Here is a 19,815-nt window from a genome sequence, read left to right on the forward strand (position 1 = left end):
ACTGGAGAATAGTTATTTATCGTATCGTATTATAGACAGCTCACCGCGGATTTTAAAATGAAAAATTATGATCATAATACCAGTTTTGTTAGTCCTGAGGGGGTTAAAAATCAGAGATATCTAACTATAATTATTGCTTTATTTTGTTGTGTTTTTGGTCAATCTAATATCAATTCTTAAAATTTAGCTTTTGGAAAACTTTTTGCTACATTGTTTCAAAACTATGCCACATTTAGTATCTATTTTGTTTCTAAAAAATGATCCCATAAAATGTTTTAAAGCTAATATTACAATTGAATGTTCTCCTATTTATGGCTGAAACTAAACTATCATTACACAATGAATAAACGACCGCGGAAGCCGCTTTAAATATCTATTTTGTTAAAAATTTGTAAATTATTTAGTTTCGGGTTTTCGTTAATTTTTTTGCAAACTTCCGCCGATTAAAGATAATATTTGAATGGATGGAAGTGGAGAAAAAAATAAAGGTAAACATTTTAGAGGCTTAATACATTTTTTCCAATATTCCTATAAATATGCAATGTGAGTTGCCAGGAGGGAGGGGACATTGGGCTGTTTATACACTAGTTCCTAAAGTTTTATAATATTAATTTCTTATTCGTTGGCTTAATAACGTTTGGGGACTTTTGTTGAATTTTGATTAGTTGGTTCATTAACCCATTAGTGCCGAACCGGGCATCAAAACCCGGTTCCGAAAAATGGAAAAAAAAACGGTTTCCGGCTTCATAATTGCATCATTCTCAGAATGAATCCCCCCTCTACTACCCTGACTTTCATTTCCCCCTGGAGCAGGCAGTTTAGCTTACTTCCGTTTGCTGGTATAGCTCAACAAAATTTGAAAATCATGAAAATTCAAAATAACCTTCTAACTTTTTTGTTTTTATAGTAAAGTCGCTGATTTTTTTTGTGAAATCTAATGTTTATTGACAAGTACATCTATTTGTGAATTCGTTTTATTCAAATTATAATTTTTTATATGATTTTTTTATCGTTTTTTTACGCCCTATTATGACCCGATTCGGCTTGGCCATAAATACCCGAAAATTTTAAAACTCGGCTCGGTTTCGGTTTTTATTACCCGGTTTTAACTTTTCAACCAATAAAAATAACAGTTTACGTCATTAGTAAGGGTTTGAGCCACCCTAATAACCCTAGTAATCTCTATAGGTGTCACCCAATAGTTTTATGCTCGTTTTCTGATATGTAACACCCAAATTTTATATGTTCTTTTTTTGTAGTGTGTGTCTTTTAAAACTTCGAGCAACGGGTTTTTTTACCCGAAAACGGCGGCACCTATAGCCGAAACACTAAATTTGAAATAAATCGCTTCGTATTATACTTGTAGCTCTTTAGATTACATGAGGTTGTGTAGTTTTCAATTACGGATCGTATCAAAGTTCTAAAAAGTGTTCATCTCACTTTTGGCGTTCAAAAATTACATTTTTCGATTTTTGGTCAAAATAACCGGGTTTATACAGGTCAACCGGGTTTTAAAACTGGGGGAAAGCACCAAAAACGGGTGTTAATGCCTGGTTGGTATTTATGGCCAAGCCGAACCGGGTTTTTTTGCAACTTTCCTGTGCACGCCACTAGAGCAAAACAAAAAAATACGAATTCCGTTTTGACCATTATAAAGCTTCCCTGAAACTTGCAGCTCGATCGGCCCATAAAAGTGGCGCTCGGCACTAATGGGTTAAGTTGAGTGTCAAAACGTTTCAACCACTAACCACAGAGAAACATACAGAAAGACATACTGTTACTTTAAAAATAAATATTTTTTTATCTAATACCTCTTTTTTAAAAACATGATAATAGTTAAAATAGTTAGCACATAAGGTGATGAGTTGTGCAATTTTTTTACCTCAAAATAACAAAAGTTGCAAATTTTTTGTTGTAAATAAAAAATCTTCCAAATATTGAATAAAAAAATGTTCGAAATAAAAATGATATAATTAAATAGAACCTGGAACCCTTTCCTCTACAAGACCTTTGGACCTTAGGTAAGATATATCCTGTAGTATAAAGTAGTAAGGTTTTTTTGTCTGAACCTTAAGATCTCAACTATTGAACCGATTTGGTTCTCTATTTTAAATAAGTTTCACAAAGGTCCTGTGGTGATTTAAAATTATAAACTGAAATATCAATTATAAAGTGTTTATTGCAAGGAGGGACGAGACAATGGACTGTAAATTACACTGGTACCCAAAGTTTTTTAACAATCATTTATGGCTTGAAATTTTAGATAATTTTATTGAAAGTTAATTGGTTAGTTCCAAGTTAGCAGTGTCCAAACTTTTCAACCAATAATCTTATTTATTTTCAGGCGAAGTAGTGCAGAGAGTAGTATAAGAGCCCCAGACGACGAGATGGACCAAGATTCTTGGAACCCTTTAACCAGAGGAAATTGGAGTTTAAAACAAAAATTCATGATCACTTTAAACCTTATTTAGATACTAAAAACTAAAATTTTGACTTGCAGAAAAGTTAAAGGGAAAAATTAATGTTTTTTTTTCTAATAATTGTTCCTTTTATTTTCAGGGAGGGAGGAAACATTAAACTGTAAATTATTCTGGTACCCAAAGTTTTTAAAACACGATCTCTGATTTGTTGGCTTATATCCTCCACAATATAATAAAAAATTTTCAACCAACAATACAAATCTGTAGAAAGGGTAAATTTGTTTCTTGTACTGGAGGGAATAGATCAATTTATTATCAATTGTCTTATCCTTTAAGACCCCTGGTTATTAGCTTGGTTTCAACCTATCAAATATATGATGACCAATTGTGTCATTTAATTATTTGATCTATAGGGATAAGACAATGGCTGATAAATTGATGTACATACCCAATGATGACACACAATATTACCCCCTTTTTTTAGATTACATTTATGAATTGTTTGGACACTCAACTTAATAAGCCAACAACTCAAATTTCAATAAAAAAAGTCTCCAAAGTTGTTAAGCCAACGAATAAGAAAACGGTATTATAAAACTTTGGGGACTAGTTTAATAAACAGTCCAATGTCCTCAAACTCCCCGACTGTTTCTTTTCTGTTTAAATACTGAATAATACGTGTGTTAAGATACAAATTGTACAAAAATTAAATTCCTAAGCGTTGATCATCAAATTTGTGACTTGGCTGTAATTATTAAGATGTAATTATCAAAATCCTGTTTGAAAATTTGTTTGAATTACAATTACAATTTTCCTACGGGGGGGGGGGCTTTCAACTCCGCATATTACTCTTATTTAAAAGTAACAGGATGTCTGTCTGATGGATCATACTAACTGCTTGAACCAATATGATCCTACATTACAATGTAGCTTTTCGTTCTCATGGGACCTGGGAAGGTTTTTGGGGAGAAAATCTCACCTGGAAAAAATGACACACCTCAAAAAAAATTGGGAGGGAGGGGGGTGTGGGCTTGTGCTATTATAATAATATATTTTCATATTGATTTATAATGTGGTTATAACATTATGTTTTAACATGTATATATATAAATATGTTTATAATATGTAATATTATCATGTTTAAAACACATTTGCGGAAATTATTGCACAATTTCTCAAATATGCAAAAGAGATATGAATATCAACATGGGGGGGGAGGGGTTATAAATGTACAAACTGGTGTTTACCCCCCTCAAACTTTGAAGCCCCTCTTGCTAAAACATTGATTCGAGATTCTCAATTCTTGAACCAACTGGAACATTTGGTAGGAACAATCTGATTACATTATAATACACTAAGTCAGCTATAAACTTATAATCTTAACTTTAGGACTTTTAACCAAGGATCGTGTAATCAAAGGATAGGATATCTTCAATGTTTAAATCTTCAACAAAAAATTTAAACTCAATTTTGACGAATTTTTGTAGTAAAAGAAGAAATGCCGGATGACGATGACATTTCTGTGGGCCAACATAGTAGCACCAAGAAAAAAGGAAATTATCCATTTTTAAAATCTTTTAATCGACAGAAAAGTTAGCTTATATTCAGTTTTATTGTATTCAAAATGTGTAAAATGGGTGTAAGATCATTGTAGTTACATCATTTATGGAACCCTAATTAATTAGTTCACTAGTAGTGCCTAAGCTTTTCAACCAACAATTATAATCTACAAAAGTGGTTTATTTTGTTTATCCTCATTGAGAATGATTAAAAATATACCTTTCATTGTATTATCGCTTACGATCCTTGTAATGGTTCATAAATAGGGCTTACTATAAACAAGTTTATTTTAGCTTTCTTGGGTATTTCTTAGATACTTAGATTAACAAATTACTTACAGATAGACGGACTGACAAAGTAGGTTTTGGAATAGCTTAGCAATTTATCCTTCGTTTTTATTCATTCGATTTGTTTTTAAAAATGTATAATTATTTGTCTAGGTGTAAAATCTTTCTGTATAGACGATATTCTTTCTTATAAAACCGCCGCCTTAGCCAAACAGGTCGGTCAAAAGGTCGGCGGCTTGCCGGCGGCCGGTTGTATTGTCCGACCCTGGGATGGTCTGGGGGCTGGCGGCGATCCTTCGACGGCGGCGGAACTAGCAGCAGCGGCCGCCGAACGGGGCGATGACTCGCCGTTGGACGCGCTTTTCAATATGGCGTCCAATTTTGAGGCGATGAAAACCAGATCAGGTAAGTTATCAGTTTAATAGACAGCTTTCCGCTGCTAGTAAAATTAAAAAGGTTTGTTGACCTGAAATTAAGGTACCTAGGGGCCAACATAACTGGGACTAATGTCATGATTAGTGAAACATTCTATAATACTTTGAGATACATGATTTTTCAATATCGCTCAGACCCGGTTTTAATCCAGCGGATACTGATCAATTTCGATGCCATACTGGAAAATGTTTTAAATCTTTTTCTTTTCCACCGGAACTTAACCGGTTCTATATCGTGGTTTATTAGGGCTTACATAACAAACCATTCCATTGTTATTTACGTATCCGCGGAAAAGTGTTTGCCAAAGCTAAATACAATAGAGAATTATTAAGACATATTACAAAATTGCCACTACATCAATTTATTTAACTACATAATAATCATAATTTATATAAAATGTCTTAATATTAATATTATGATAAATGTTTTTAATCAAAAGGTTTGCAAAATATGTATTTGTTAAAAGTAACCTCTGAGAATTTCATTTTTTGCTTATGATCAGTGGCGTGCTATGGGTTTTGTTAAGCGCGAAGCGCACTAGAATTGTTGACCCCCCCTTTTAAATTAAAATTAACGGCTGTTTGAGCTTTGGGAGGGTTAAATCAGGAATCTAAATAGATAAGACAATGGCCGATAAATTGATGAATTCCACAAAATTATTTATTATGTAGATTGAAACGTTTGGACATTCAACTTAATTAAACAACCAATAAAAATTTAATTAAAGTCCCCAAAGTTGTTAATCCAACAAATAATAAAAAAGTTATTATACAACTTCTGTCTATTATTCTATAATGCCAAATTTTACGCGCAGTTTCACTGGCCATGTGATTTTCTCTATGCATAATTGGATCCTGTCTTTAGATTCTTTTCATTTCTTTTCTATTTTAGTTATTTTTTCTAATTGTGAGTTTCTTTTCAAGTATAAGTACCAGGCCCCCTCCCCATTAATTTATCAAATAGTTAGAATAGAAATATCAAAACTATTCAATTCATATCATAATCAGAAAGTGAGGGGACATTGGGCTCTTTATTATTACACAAGTCCCCAAAGTTTTATACTAACGATTTCTTATTCTTATTATTCGTTCATTAAGTTGAGTGTCTAAACGTATTGAACACTAATTTTAATCTACAGAAGGGTTGATTTGTGTATAATCATTGGGGTTGTACATCTATTTATCGGCCATTGTCTAATCCTTTTAGATCCATGTATGAAAACTATTCAATTCATAATATAATTATTTAAATAGACTAATAAGTATTACTATGGTGTTAGTTTGTAAGTTTGTACTTCAACTATTTGCTTAGACAGAAGGCTGCAGTAGGATGCAAGGGATGTCATAAAAATATCCTAAAACCACCCCAATCCATTAATATAGCGTCCCTGAAAAGTAAAAAACATCTAAACCAGCAATTTCCATTTTCAGACAAAAAATCTTACTATTTTATATAATAGGATTACCATTCGAAATTTTCATGAGAGGTTTAAACCCAATAGGACAATTTTAGCATACCGAACTTTACGAGAAAGATACCTAAAATTTTCAAAGTTCTACTTTTAAAGACTATACATTAAGAGTACTAGGGTTAAATAAATTGAACTTTTTTTACCTGCCTAAAAAGGTTATTCGCAAAAACACAGTGCGCTCTTAGGAAACCACTCAAAACAGGTTTCTCATTGCGTGTTAGTTGGGGGGAGGGGGCTAAAGGGGGGTACGGAGAAGAGAAGGGGGGGGGGGGGGTAATAAAGATGCGCGCGCAAATACCGCTAAGCAAATGCAAATTGGTTTTTTTCTGTAAGTGTGTATGTATGTGTGTGTGAGTGTGTGTTTGTCTGCGCGCATTAGATTTAAGGTCTACGCAGCAGATAGATTGATAGATGTAAAAATAGATAGATAAATAGATGGAAAAGTAGATATATAGATAAAAAGGTAGATAAATAGATGGATACATAGATATATAAATAGATATACAAATAGATAGATAATTAGATATATAAATAAATAGATAGATAATAGATGGACAAATAGATAGAAATTGCTTAATTCATTAATAAATAGATCAAAAGGTAGAAAAATCGTTAATCTAAACAAAAAAAAATAGATTGATAGATTTAAAAATCTAACAGCAAATCAACTAATGTTTTTAGTATTACAAACATTTTTCTTCTATTAGCCTTTTAGATATCTTCAAAATTTTGTCTGTTTTTTTAGTTTGTCTATATAATTTCTTTGTCTAAAGCAAAAGCTAGGAAATCCAACGTATCTACGCAGTACAGTATAAAAAATTACAACACTACGCAGTCCAAACATTATTGAAATCAATGGAAAAAGATTTGATTTGGCGGCAACAGTCACTTAAGGGAATAAATTTAAGTGTTAGAGGGAAAATTCATACAAAACTACCAACTGTTTAGCTATTTTTGATTAAAATAATATAAATTTTGATACCATAAAGTTTTAGATTTAAATTTGTTTCTCTCAAATAGGTTAAAAATAGGAGAATTAGATTCATTAAGTTATTTAGGACATGCGGATTTTTTACTTTTTTTTGACAACATATATTTATATGATAAAATTATTCTATTAATCTGATTTTTGGAATAATGATTCTTTGGGCAAGAAGGTACAATATTATAAGCAAGGCATCTCTATAATCAAATACTTAAAATGAAAGCATGTTCTTTAATTTTACGCATTTTGGCAACAAATCCATGTACAATTTTGTTTAGACTCACAAATTAATATTCTGCCTATTAAATACTGACACTCTACAAGAGCTATTATTCATGTGTCCTTCCTTGTGATTCTAGAGCTTTACTTTTATGGTTGTTGTCATCCTTATTTTAAAAAATTTGCTACGACTTTTTTTGCTGTATTTTTGCGACATACCTTGATAAGAGGGGGTAAAAGAGGGGTAGATAAAAAAAGAGCACTGGGGGGTAGGAAAAAAGAAAGGGGGGGGGGGGGTAGGTAAGTTTTGGACAAGCAAAACTAGATTTATTTCTTTTTGATTCTATTCAACTTTGGTAAACAACGTTTTATTGACTGGTAAATGGCCTTTTTATATCAAGTCATAAATACATGGAGGCATAGATAGATAGTTGATATAAATTTGCAATAGATAGATAGATAGAGCAAGATAATAATGAATAGATAGACATTAAATGCAGGAAGGAAGGGGACATTGAACTGTTTATTACACTAGTCCCCAAAGTTTTATGATAACGTTTTTTTATTTGTTGGCTTGACAACTTTTGGGACTTTTATTACTTTTAAAATGGTTGGTTCATTATAGGTGTAACTATCTTCTCAATAAATGGATACATTATTACTTGGATGTTACACCAGATTTTCATGTTATCTACTAAAGGGAATCTTGCAGCGATCTAAACTAACGATTCCCCTCTTCCGTTACATTTACACCCCATCCCCTCCCCTCCTACTGAATAAACGAACTGACCAATAAACGAGTACCTTGTTATCCACGTATATTCTACATCCATTGATCTCTCTAATTCTTTAAATTTTAAACAAAAATTAAATGTATAGGATTTACCCTTCCCTTGATGCAAGAAGCGAATATTGATTTTTAGCAGCTTGGTTTGTGGCTATTTTGTTGTGATTTGCAGTGTAGTGAAAACATCGGTTTTTAGTATTTAAATGCAACGACTGTAAGAAGTAAACTGAAATTGCAGTTTTTTTCATATTTTTTACACTTTTTACTACTTTTGATGTTTCATAAAACCTATTAAAAATTTGCATCAAATACCAGGGATCTAAAGGGATAAGACAATGGCCGATAAATTGAAGTACATCCACAATGATGATACATAAAATTACCCCTTTTGTATATTAGAATTAGTGCTATAAATGTTTGGACACTCTATATAAAAATAAATTCCAAGGTAGAATGATAGTTATCCGCGGTTATTAAAATGAAATATTATTAAATTAAAACCAGTTTTGTTAACCCCGAGGGGCAGAAGACCCGGCCTTTAATCTTTTGATTTTTAAATAAAAATTCGTGGAAAGTATTCTAAAATACGATGCTATACATGGTCTTTTCAGTATGGCTGTAAACAGGTTCTAATCCAGCAGATATTAATCGGTTTCCGAAGCCACAATGAAAAATATATTTCATTGAATGCAATATCTCTTTATATCTGGACAATATAATAGTAGAAGTAGTGGACAATTTATTTTAAAGCAGCATTTAACTTTAATTTGGATAATTTCGGACAGTTGGTTAGCCCATAGTCTCTAGGGAAGGGTGGAGGGAGGTCAAGATAATAGCCTTAAACCATCACGAGATATTTATAAAGCTTTTTTGAAATGTACATCATATTAGGACCTGTTTCCGAGATCTTTAGATTCAGACAAAAAACTTCACTTCCTAATATTATAGGATGTATTATATTCATTTTTGAGATGAGAATGAAAAAAATTTGTTTTATTGGAGTTACTTTTTGGGGTTTGAAAAACTCCACCCTTCCATACTTTTCTATTCATGGTAAATATTGAAGTAACCAGTCTAGCCATTTTCTAGATCATACGAGATCGAGAAATACAGTTTTTATGTTGACAAGCCCCATTTCAATTAAATTTTATATATTTTTTAAAATCCGTTTCTAAACATTTTCCTAACTTAAGCTAATTGTCCGAATTTTTCGGCAGGCTTTTAAAATGAATCTAGTTTTATAAAAAGGATGCATTTTAATGAAAGGGATAAGAATTCGCATTTGCAATGATAAAAATGTCCACAATTTGCGCAGCAATCAGGGATCTAAAGGGTTAAGACAAAGGCCGCTAAATAATGTACGTACTTCCCCAATGATGATACACATATTACCATTATAGATCACAATTAGTTTGGACACTCAACTAAATGAACTAACCAATAAAAATTCAAAGTCCTCAAAGTGGTTAATCCAACGAAAACACTATTATAAGACTTTGGGTACTAGTGAAATATACAGCCCAATGTCCCCTCCCCTCCCTATTTGAAATGAAAGTGCAATAATTTTTTTTCTTCAGAAAACATTTCTCCATCCCATGGCATTTGAAAATCAAGGACCATTTGTAATTTTTTTAAACTTCTCCTAATTGTTTTAAGTAATAATTGTAATTTAGCAAGAGATCTAATGGGATAAGACAATTGCCGATAAATTGATGTACATCTCCAATGATGATACACAAAATAATTTATTGTTGAACCGTTTGAACACTGAAGTTCTTGAAGCAACCAATCAAAATTGAATAAAAGGTCCCCAAAATTGCTAAGACAACGATTAAGAAACGTTATCATAAAACTTTGGGAAAAGTCCAATTATTAAATTATCTGGAAGCGACTATTTTCTAAAATTAGTAGTGTCAGTACAGTTTTTCCTTTGGGCTTATATCATACTTATATAAAAAGTAACAGGATGTCTGTCTGTTTTTTGTTTGGTCCGCTGGATTTTCAGTGTAGCTTCTCATAGGTCATGGGAAGGTTTATAACTATTTTGGAGGAGAGTACCACCATCTTTTTTTTACTTTTTCTTCTTAAAACCAAAATTGGAAGTGGGACTTCCTATAGTCCTCAAGAGGCATAACCATATTAAAAAAATCATGAATTGTATTATAGACAATTTTCTACGAATAATAATGAAAATAATAACATTAAAACCAGTTTTGTTAACTTGGGCCTTCAACTGCGCTGGTTAACAAAAATAGAATTAATCTGATGATTTTTTATATTACTTTCCGCGGAAATCTGTCTATAATACGCTGCTGTAAATAACTATTACAATATCATATCATTGACTTATAGAACACAAATTGCGTGTATAAAAAAGCATTATTTATCAATTAGGCAATTAAATATAATTTTTATGATGAGGTCTAAAATTACTGAAACGTTATAATTAATTAAAATTATGTGAACTTTAATTTATATAAATTATTAGTGAGAAAGATAGATAAATTATAGATAGAAATTAGACAGATAGAAAGTTTTTTAGATAGCAAGAAATCTAAATATAGAAAAATAATGAATATATTAATACTTGAATGTTACACCAGATTTTCTTGTTTTGTAATAAAGTGAAGCACACAGCGGGCTAAATTAACGACTTCTCCCATCCACCTCCTTTACCCCATCTCCTCCCCTCCTACTGGATTAACGACTGACCAATAAATGAGTTCTACATTAGTAACATAATTTATAAAGTGACGACAATTTTTTCCCTGTCATAATATCAACGTATATTCTTAATCCATTTAAATAGATGAATTGATATATTAATATATAAAAAGATAGATAGATAGAAAACTTACTTACCCCTTTACTGCTAAATGTAATTAATCAAGTTAGATAATTTATTTACCCTTTACGGACGAAACTACAATGATAGATTATTAGTTATTTTAGTGTTTATACATTACAGAAAATCTAGCAAAAATTATATTTCAGAGTAGCTATATTTAGCAATATAGGTTTTGATTTGATAGAACAACATTTCTTTTACAGGGAGAGGGTGGAAATTGGACTGTCTATTACACTGGTACCCAAAATTTAACAACTACTTATTTGTTGGCTCAAAAAACTTTTAATGAATTTTGATAGATGATTCCAAACTAATGGTGTCCAAGTGTTGTTGTTCATCAAATATTTTAATCTACAGAAGGGATTACATTTTATCAAAGTTTGGTAAAACATGAATTCATCATTTTGTCTTATCCATTAATATCCCTGCATTTTTTGATGGTATGAGGAAACTTTTTGATAAGGTTGGCAAGTCTTACTCTTAATGATTCATCCTTTTTATAGATAGATAGATAAGTAGATGGACAAGAAATAGATGTATTAATTGATGATAAAATAGATAGATTGGTTATATTTACAAATGGAATACAGGGATAGATAGATAGATGGAAAGATGGACAAAATATAGACGCATTAATTGATGAGAAAATAGATAGATTGGTCATATTTACAAATAGATATACAGACATATGGACAGATGGATATTTAGATAGATCGACAAATGAATAAATGAATAGTTGTATTTATGAAAAATTGGATAGATGAATGAATAAACAGATAGATGAATAGATTGATCAAAAGATAAATATATTATATGATGAATATATGGATTTATAGGAAGATGGATAGAAAAACATATTCATCCTATTTTCATTCAAAGTATAAAAAAAATGCTAGAAAAACATGGATAGATAAACTAATGAATCTCCTAAAAAAGGTTAAATACTCTGTATTTCCCTAATTAATTTCTGGATGAATAGTCAAAGAAAATTAAAATCCACAAATATACATATTAACAATCATTGTATTTAGCATTATAAGGTACTTTAAATAGTAAATTTAAACATTTTTCAGATACTTTATAAATAGACAAACGGAAAATTAATCTGAAAAGTTATTAATGAATGTTGAAAAAATAACCTTTAAAATATAGACAGCTTTCCACGGATACTGAGATGTAAAATTATAAGATCAAAACCAGTGGTAAGCCCTGAGGGGCCGAAGGCAAAGGCTAACAAAACTGGTATTATTTTCATAATTTTTATTTGATCTTTCGTGGAAAATTGTCAGTAATACTATGTTATATATATATTATGTTTTTGATATAATTTATCCCAATTCTCGCTTTTCATTCATTTAAATGTTGAAGTTTAAAAATTAATTAATTTTCAATGTTTCCCTTTAAATAAATTTGTTTTCATACATTTCAATGATTTTAAATAGACGGTCCTTTGTACGGTGTGATAACATTTCCGCGGAAAGAAATATAAATTTGATTATGTTTGGATTTAATTATCCTTACCTAGAAGTAACAGGATGTCTGTCAGTGTGTGTGTCTATCTGTCTGTAATGAAGGATCTCGCTAACAAAGGAAGGTTTATATCAAGAAAAATCATCCCTAGCAATTAAAAATTAACCTCCCCCTCCTACTAAAATTAAGATAAAATGGTTAATTTCTACTTTTAATTTATTCATCTTAATTGGTATTGTCTATCCATTTATTATCTATTGTCTTATCCCTTAAGATCCCTGAAATAATACTTATTGAGACAAATTATACAAAGAACGGAGGGGTGAAGGGGTTTTTAGAAAATAATGAAAGGATGGGGGGGGGGGAGCCCTTTCCATATTAGTAAATATACAATAAAGGACCTAAACAAAATAATTGGGGGTGTATATCATTTTATCGTCCATTGTCTTATCCCTTAAGATACTTATTTAGACAAATTATGCAAAAGAAGGGGATGAGGATTTCTTGAAAATAAAAGGAGGAATAAAGCATTTTATTGAGGGAGGGGACAATCGGCTGTTTCTTACACTATTCCCCAAGGTTTTTATTAAAGTTTCTTATTCGGTAGCTTATAAACGTTTCAACAACTAATTGTAATCCACAGAAGGTGTAAATTTGTGTATCATCATTTGGGATGTTTATCAATTTATCATTGATTGTCTTATCCCTTTAGATCCATGAGAGCATATCCATATTAGTAACTATACAATAAAGGACCGAAACAAAATTATGAATACATTTATTTTCCGCCTTCTCTCTCTTTTATTTAATCATTCTCTATGAATAATAATGTTCTTGTGTTTGGATGTTTATGTATTACAGTAAATATTACAACTTTATAAAGTCAGAGAAAGAGGGGACAATGGGCTGTTTATTACACTTGTCCTCAAAGTTTTATAATAACGTTTTCCTATTCGTTGGCTTAACAACTTTGTGGACACTAGTGATCAGTTGCTTCGTTTTAACTACTAACTCTAAACTACAGAAGGGGAATTTTGTGTATTATCATTGGGGTCATTGGGGACGTACATCAATTTATCGGCCATTGTCTTGTCCCTTCAGATCCCTGGTAAAAAGTTAAGTTATGCTATTTTCTAATTAATTTTTTGGTTGTTTTTTTATAAACACTTCTTAAGATTCATGTTAGTTCACGGTTTTCAAAACTTTAAGACAAATTAACTTCTAAATGGATGTACAAAATGATAATAGATATACTAGATATAGATGGTCAATCTATAATAGATATACTAGATATAGATGCTCAATCTATAATAGATATACTAGATATAGATGCTCAAAACTTTAAGACAAATTAACTTCTAAATTGATGTTCAATACGATAATAGATAAACTAGATATAGATGGTCAAACTATAATAGATATACTAGATATAGATGCTCAATCTGGCCCTAAAGCTAACCTTTCCTTGGTAATCTTAAAGGGATAGGACAATGGACAATGAATTGATAAACATTCCCAATGAAGAAAAACAAAATTATTGGTTGAAAACTACAATGTTGACACTTTTAGTTTTGAATCAACCAATTAAAATTAAATAATAGTACTCAAAGTTTTTCAGACAAGCATTAAGATAAAGGTTATAGAACTTTGGGTACCAGTGTAATTTTTAGTCCAATGTCCCCTCCCTCCCTCCCTGCCTTCCTAGACTATAACTTATTATTTCAGAGGTGGATTCTTAAAAAACATTCGCTTTGTGGGGTAAAATTGTTTTCGTGAAAAATCCTCCAAAATCACATAAAAATCTACAAAAATTAAATAAAATCTTATGTTAATAACCCTTCTATGATTTTGTTTAATTTTTGTAGATTTTTAATGTGATTTTGGTGGATTTTTCACGAAAACAATTTTGCCCCACTAAGCGATTAGTGGGGCAAATTTTTTTAAAGAATCCACCTCAGGAATCTTTATGAAGGGTTTTAAATACATAGAGCATTTCTAACATGTCTAGATAAACGATTAGAGCTATCCGTTGCGATGCACTAATGGACAAACTTTAAATATAAAATAGTTTTGCTACAAATAATGATTTAATTATTTTCTTAGTCGTATTAATTTCAATAATAAATATGTTTAAACTCTAACCTACAAATACGGGTCATTAATAATATGTAAAAGTACAGTATTTTTCTTAATTTTTTTTTAGCAGAATAATATATTAATAAATCATATTTTAGATAGTGGGGAAAAAATTTTTCAAGTATGGCTTCAAATACATCTTTCGCCTTTCTCTTCTACTATAAAAGATAGTTTAATGAAATTTCAAGATTCTCATAAATTATTTTTTTATGTTTCTTATTCATTTCTGTGCTGCGCTACTTCTAGATGTTGTCTTTCTTGTTTGATAAAAAAAATACGATAAAATTTACTAATAAATCTAAGACAGACACTCATTCTATTATTTAAGTATGCAGAAAAATAAAAAATAAATAGCGTACTGTCCTTTTAGGAATAAATAATTAGGTACAAATTTAAGTTATTTCCCGTTTACATTTAATAAAGGGGCCGAAAATTCCCCAAAGTTTATAAAGATATACCCTAGTAATCCCAATCCGTGTAAGTAAGCAATTAACATTTTTTTTGGCTTACTTAAATGTGCCATTGTGCCATTTTTGTGGTAAATTACTGATAAGCCATAAAAATACTAATTGCTTACTTATATCAGCATTCAACAACAATTTGGTCTGACTTGTGAGTTAAAAGAGGGTGGAGTAAATAAATACTCAGTCATTTATAGTAAAAGTGGCTTATATAAGTTGAATTGAAGAAAAAGGAGGAGGAGTAATAATTAATCCCTTCCTTCCTGTAAGCAGTTTATGAACAAAATGGAAGATTTGGCTGATGTAAGCCAAATAAGCATAAATTTTGATTGATTGCTTATAAGTAATTTATCCAAAAATTGTTTGATTGGGTATATAAGCCAAATAAGCAGAAATTTTGATTGATTACTTATAAGTAATTTATGAAAAAATTGCATGATTTGGTATATAAGCCAAATAAGTATTTATTGTGATTAATTGCATATAAGAAATTTATAACAAAAATTGCATAATTTGGTATATAAGCCAAATAAGCCAAAGTTTTCATTGATTGCTTATAAGTAATTTATCAAAAAAATGCATAATTTGGTATATAAGCCAAATAAGCATTTATTGTGATTGATTGCTTATAAGTAATTTATCAAAAAATAGCATGATTTGGTATGTAAGCCAAATAAGCATTTGTTGTGATTGATTGCTTGTAAGTAATTTATGAAAAAATTGCATGATTTGATATATAAGCCAAATAAGCATTTATTGTGATTGATTGCTTATAAGTAATTTACCAAAAAATTGCATGATTTTGTTTATAAGCCAAATAAGCCAAAACTTTCATTGATTGCTTATTAGTAATTTATCAAAAAATAGCATGATTTGGTATGTAAGCCAAGTAAGCATTTATTGTGATTGATTGCTTTTAAGTAATTTACCAAAAAATTGCATGATTTTGTATATAAGCCAAATAAGTCAAAACTTTCATTGATTGCTTATAAGTAATTTATCAAAAAATAGCATGATTTGGTATGTAAGCCAAATAAGCATTTATTGTGATTGATTGCTTGTAAGTAATTTATGAAAAAATTGCATGATTTTATATATAAGCCAACTAAGCCAAAACTTTCATTGATTGCTTATAAGTAATTTATCAAAAAAATGCATGATTTGGTATAAAAGCCAAATAAGCATTTATTGTGATTGATTGCTTATAAGTAATTTACCAAAAAATTGCATGATTTTGTTTATAAGCCAAATAAGCCTAAACTTTCATTGATTGCTTATAAGTAATTTATCAAAAAATAGCATGATTTGGTATGTAAGCCAAGTAAGCATTTATTGTTATTGATTGCTTGTAAGTAATTTATGAAAAAATTGCATGATTTTATATATAAGCCAACTAAGCCAAAACTTTCATTGATTGCTTATAAGTAATTTACCAAAAAAATACATGATTTGGTATACAAGCCAAATAAGCAAAAATTTTTATTGATTGCTTATAAGTAATTTATCAAAAAAAATGCATGATTTGGTATATAAGCCAAATAAGTAAAATTTTTTATTGATTGCTTATAAGTAATATATCAAAAAAATGCATAATTTGGTATATAAGCCAAATAAGCCAAAATTTTCATTGATTGCTTATAAGTAATTTATCAAAAAATTGCATGATTTGGTATATAAGCCAACTAAGCTAAAACTTTCATTGATTGCTTATAAGTGATTTATCAAAAAATAGCATGATTTGGTATATAAGCCAAATAAGCAAAATCTTTCATTGATTGCTTATAAATTACTATCTAAACTATCAAAATAATAAATAAACTATCTAAATATAAAATCTATCAAAACTAATTAAAAATTAATTCTTTACAATATATCAATGAATTAAAGGAACCATGCAAGAAATATACCGCTTCAACTGCTGAAAGACTGCCAAGAGTAGACCCAATATCCAAAAGTTGAAGCCTCCAGCTTCAAAAACAAAAAAGTTATAGACATGTTAAATCACATTTTTAGTACTATGAAAATTTTGAAAGTTTTTGATTGCTAATAATAGAATTTTCATTATAAAATACGTCGCCTAGAAAGCAAACTATAAGCTTATTTTTGGCAGAAACTTAGGATACCAGTAACTTTGTGGGGAGCTAAAAAGCATTTCACCTTTAAAACTCATTAAAGTACTTTTCTTAGACCTTTTTCTAAATTAACCCATTCATGACGAGCGCCACATTTATGGTCGTATTGAGCTGAAAATTTTAGGGAAGCTTTATTATGGTAAAAACAGAATTCCATTTTTTTTTTTGCTCTAGTGGCGTCCACAGGAAAGTTACAAATAAACCTGGTTCAGCGCGAGTAAAGAAACCTGCCAGACATAGGTACTCATTTTTGGCGGTTTCCCCCGGTATTAAAACCCGGTTTCTTGGCCAAAAAAAATTAAAAATGTAATTTTTGAACATCCAAAGTGAGTTGTAGAGTAGCTAATACTTTGATATGATCCGTAATTAAAAAATACATAACCTCATGTAATGTATAGAGCTACAAGTAAGATATGAAACAATTTATATCACATTTAGTGTTTTGGCTATAAGTGCCACCCTTTTCGGTTAAAAAAGCCCATTTGCTAGGAGTTTTAAAACGTTGATATCTATATGTTGACGGGTATCTTTACTTGCGCTGACCTGAACGATAAAACTTGCATGTATCTTTACTCGCTCTTAGGCGGACCTATATAGCACGTAAAAAAACGATACAAAAATCATACAGTATGACCCACGAAAAAGTATTTTTTTAGGGTGTATAGCCCTTATTTTTTTTTGTATCATTAAAAGTAGCATATGTCTGTGTTCTCTGTACATTTCCACACAATCATATACAGCATGACCCTCGAAAAAGTATTTTTAAGCACCTGCAGCCCTTATTTCTCAATGAATTAAAAAAAATGCATATGTCCTTGTTCTCCATAGTATTCCACATAAGTAGATATAAAAATATTTTTTTTACCTCCATTAACACCGGAGATTTTTAGAGCTAAAGTTTTGAAAAAGTGACTGAGAAAAAGAATTTTTTTTGTTTCTCTTATTTTTTGGATGGTTATATTATGTTTTTCTGGCAACTGAATAATGAGACACAAAGAAAAACAAGTTTACTAATTATTTCTTTTTTATTCCACCAAAAAATATAAATTTTTAATGGCAAAAACTACTACTGAATGAATTGATTATTTGCAAATTTTTGGTTATTTATTAACCCTTATTTGAGAAAAGGATTAATTATGACAGTTGCTCCGCCTACTTTTCTGACATCTCAATAATTTAATAGGGGGTTAATTAAGCTTTTTAGACAAAAAAATCATTATGTTTTAATTTTATTTTCTTCATAACTTTTTTGTTATTAAAGTTAGGATTGTGAAACAAAAACAATTTTCCTGCTACATTCATAAAGATTTATTTGGTTTTTTAATCTTAAAAAATTTTGCCTAATAAGTAAGTTTTTCAAAATATCATTAAACTAAAAAGACTCAAAAAATATGTGTAAAAAAATGCTTTTTACTCAAAAACTAAATTTTTTATTTCACTTTTGTAAAAAGTTTCTGCTAGTAACGAAAATAAAAGGATTTCTATTTTAATTTTGCTAAAAAAGTCGTTTCATGTTAAAAGTTACTTTTTCCTCAGTCACTTTTTCAAAACTTTAGCTCTAAAAATCTCCGGTGTTAATGGAGGTAAAAAAAATATTTTTATATCTACTTATGTGGAATACTATGGAGAACAAGGACATATGCATTTTTTTTATAATTCATTGAGAAATAAAGGCTGCAGATGCTTAAAAATACTTTTTCGAGGGTCATGCTGTATAAAAATTTTAATTTTTTGCTTCATAAACACGGGAGATTTTTAGAGCTAAAGTTTTTAAAAAGTGACTTAGCAAAAAGTAACTTTTAACATTAAACAACTTTTTTACCAAAATTAAGGTAGAAATCCTTTTATTTTTGTTACTAGCAGAAACTTTGTACAAAAATGAAATAAAAAATTTAGGGTTTAAGTTATAAGCATTTTTTAATACATATTTTTTGAGTCTTTTTGGCTTAATGATATTTTGAATAACAAACCTATAAGGAAAAATTGTTTTAGATTGAAAAACCAAATAAATCTTTATGAATTTAACAGGAAAATTGTTTTTGTTTCATAATCCTAACTTTAATAACAAAAAAGTTATAAAGAAAATAAAATTACAACATAATGATTTTTTAGTCTAAAAAGCTTAATTAAACCCCTATTAAGGGATTGAGATGTCAGAAAAGGGGGTGGAGCAACTGTCATAATTAATCCTTTTCATAAATAAGGGTAAGTAAATAGCTTGAAATTTGCAAATAATCAATTCATTTACTAGTATTTTTTGTCATTAAAAATTGATATTTTTTCATGGAATAAAAAAGAAATAATTAGTTAACTTGTTTTTCTTTGTATATCATTCTTCAGTTACAAGAAAGACATAATATAACCATTCAAAAATTCTACGAAACCAAAAAAAATATTTTTCTCAATCACTTTTTCAAAACTTTAGCACTAAAAATCTCTGGTGTAAATGAAGATAAAATAAAATATTTTTATATATGCTTGTGTGAAAATTTACAGAGAACAAGGACAATTGCTACTTTTAATGATACATTAAGAAATAAGGGCTCTACACCCTAAAAAATACTTTTTCATGAGTCATACTGTATAAAAAATAATAATTTGAAT

At 29.8% G+C, this 19,815-nt stretch overlaps 1 protein-coding gene across 1 annotated transcript in view; it reads left to right on the top strand.

Moving 5' to 3' along the window:
• LOC145306365 (uncharacterized) overlaps positions 1 to 19,815 on the top strand; it is a 78,488-nt gene that overhangs the window by 26,195 nt on the left and 32,478 nt on the right. The window contains exons 4-6 of the mRNA XM_080148455.1: positions 1,976 to 2,021; positions 2,345 to 2,430; positions 4,421 to 4,672. Coding sequence (XP_080004581.1) covers positions 1,976 to 2,021; positions 2,345 to 2,430; positions 4,421 to 4,672 — 384 coding nt within the window. The remainder of the gene's footprint in view (positions 1 to 1,975; positions 2,022 to 2,344; positions 2,431 to 4,420; positions 4,673 to 19,815) is intronic.

This window comes from Acartia tonsa, chromosome 14 (genome assembly GCF_053477335.1).
Source record: "Acartia tonsa isolate MP-2025a chromosome 14, ASM5347733v1, whole genome shotgun sequence".
Lineage (NCBI taxonomy): Eukaryota > Metazoa > Arthropoda > Copepoda > Calanoida > Acartiidae > Acartia > Acartia tonsa.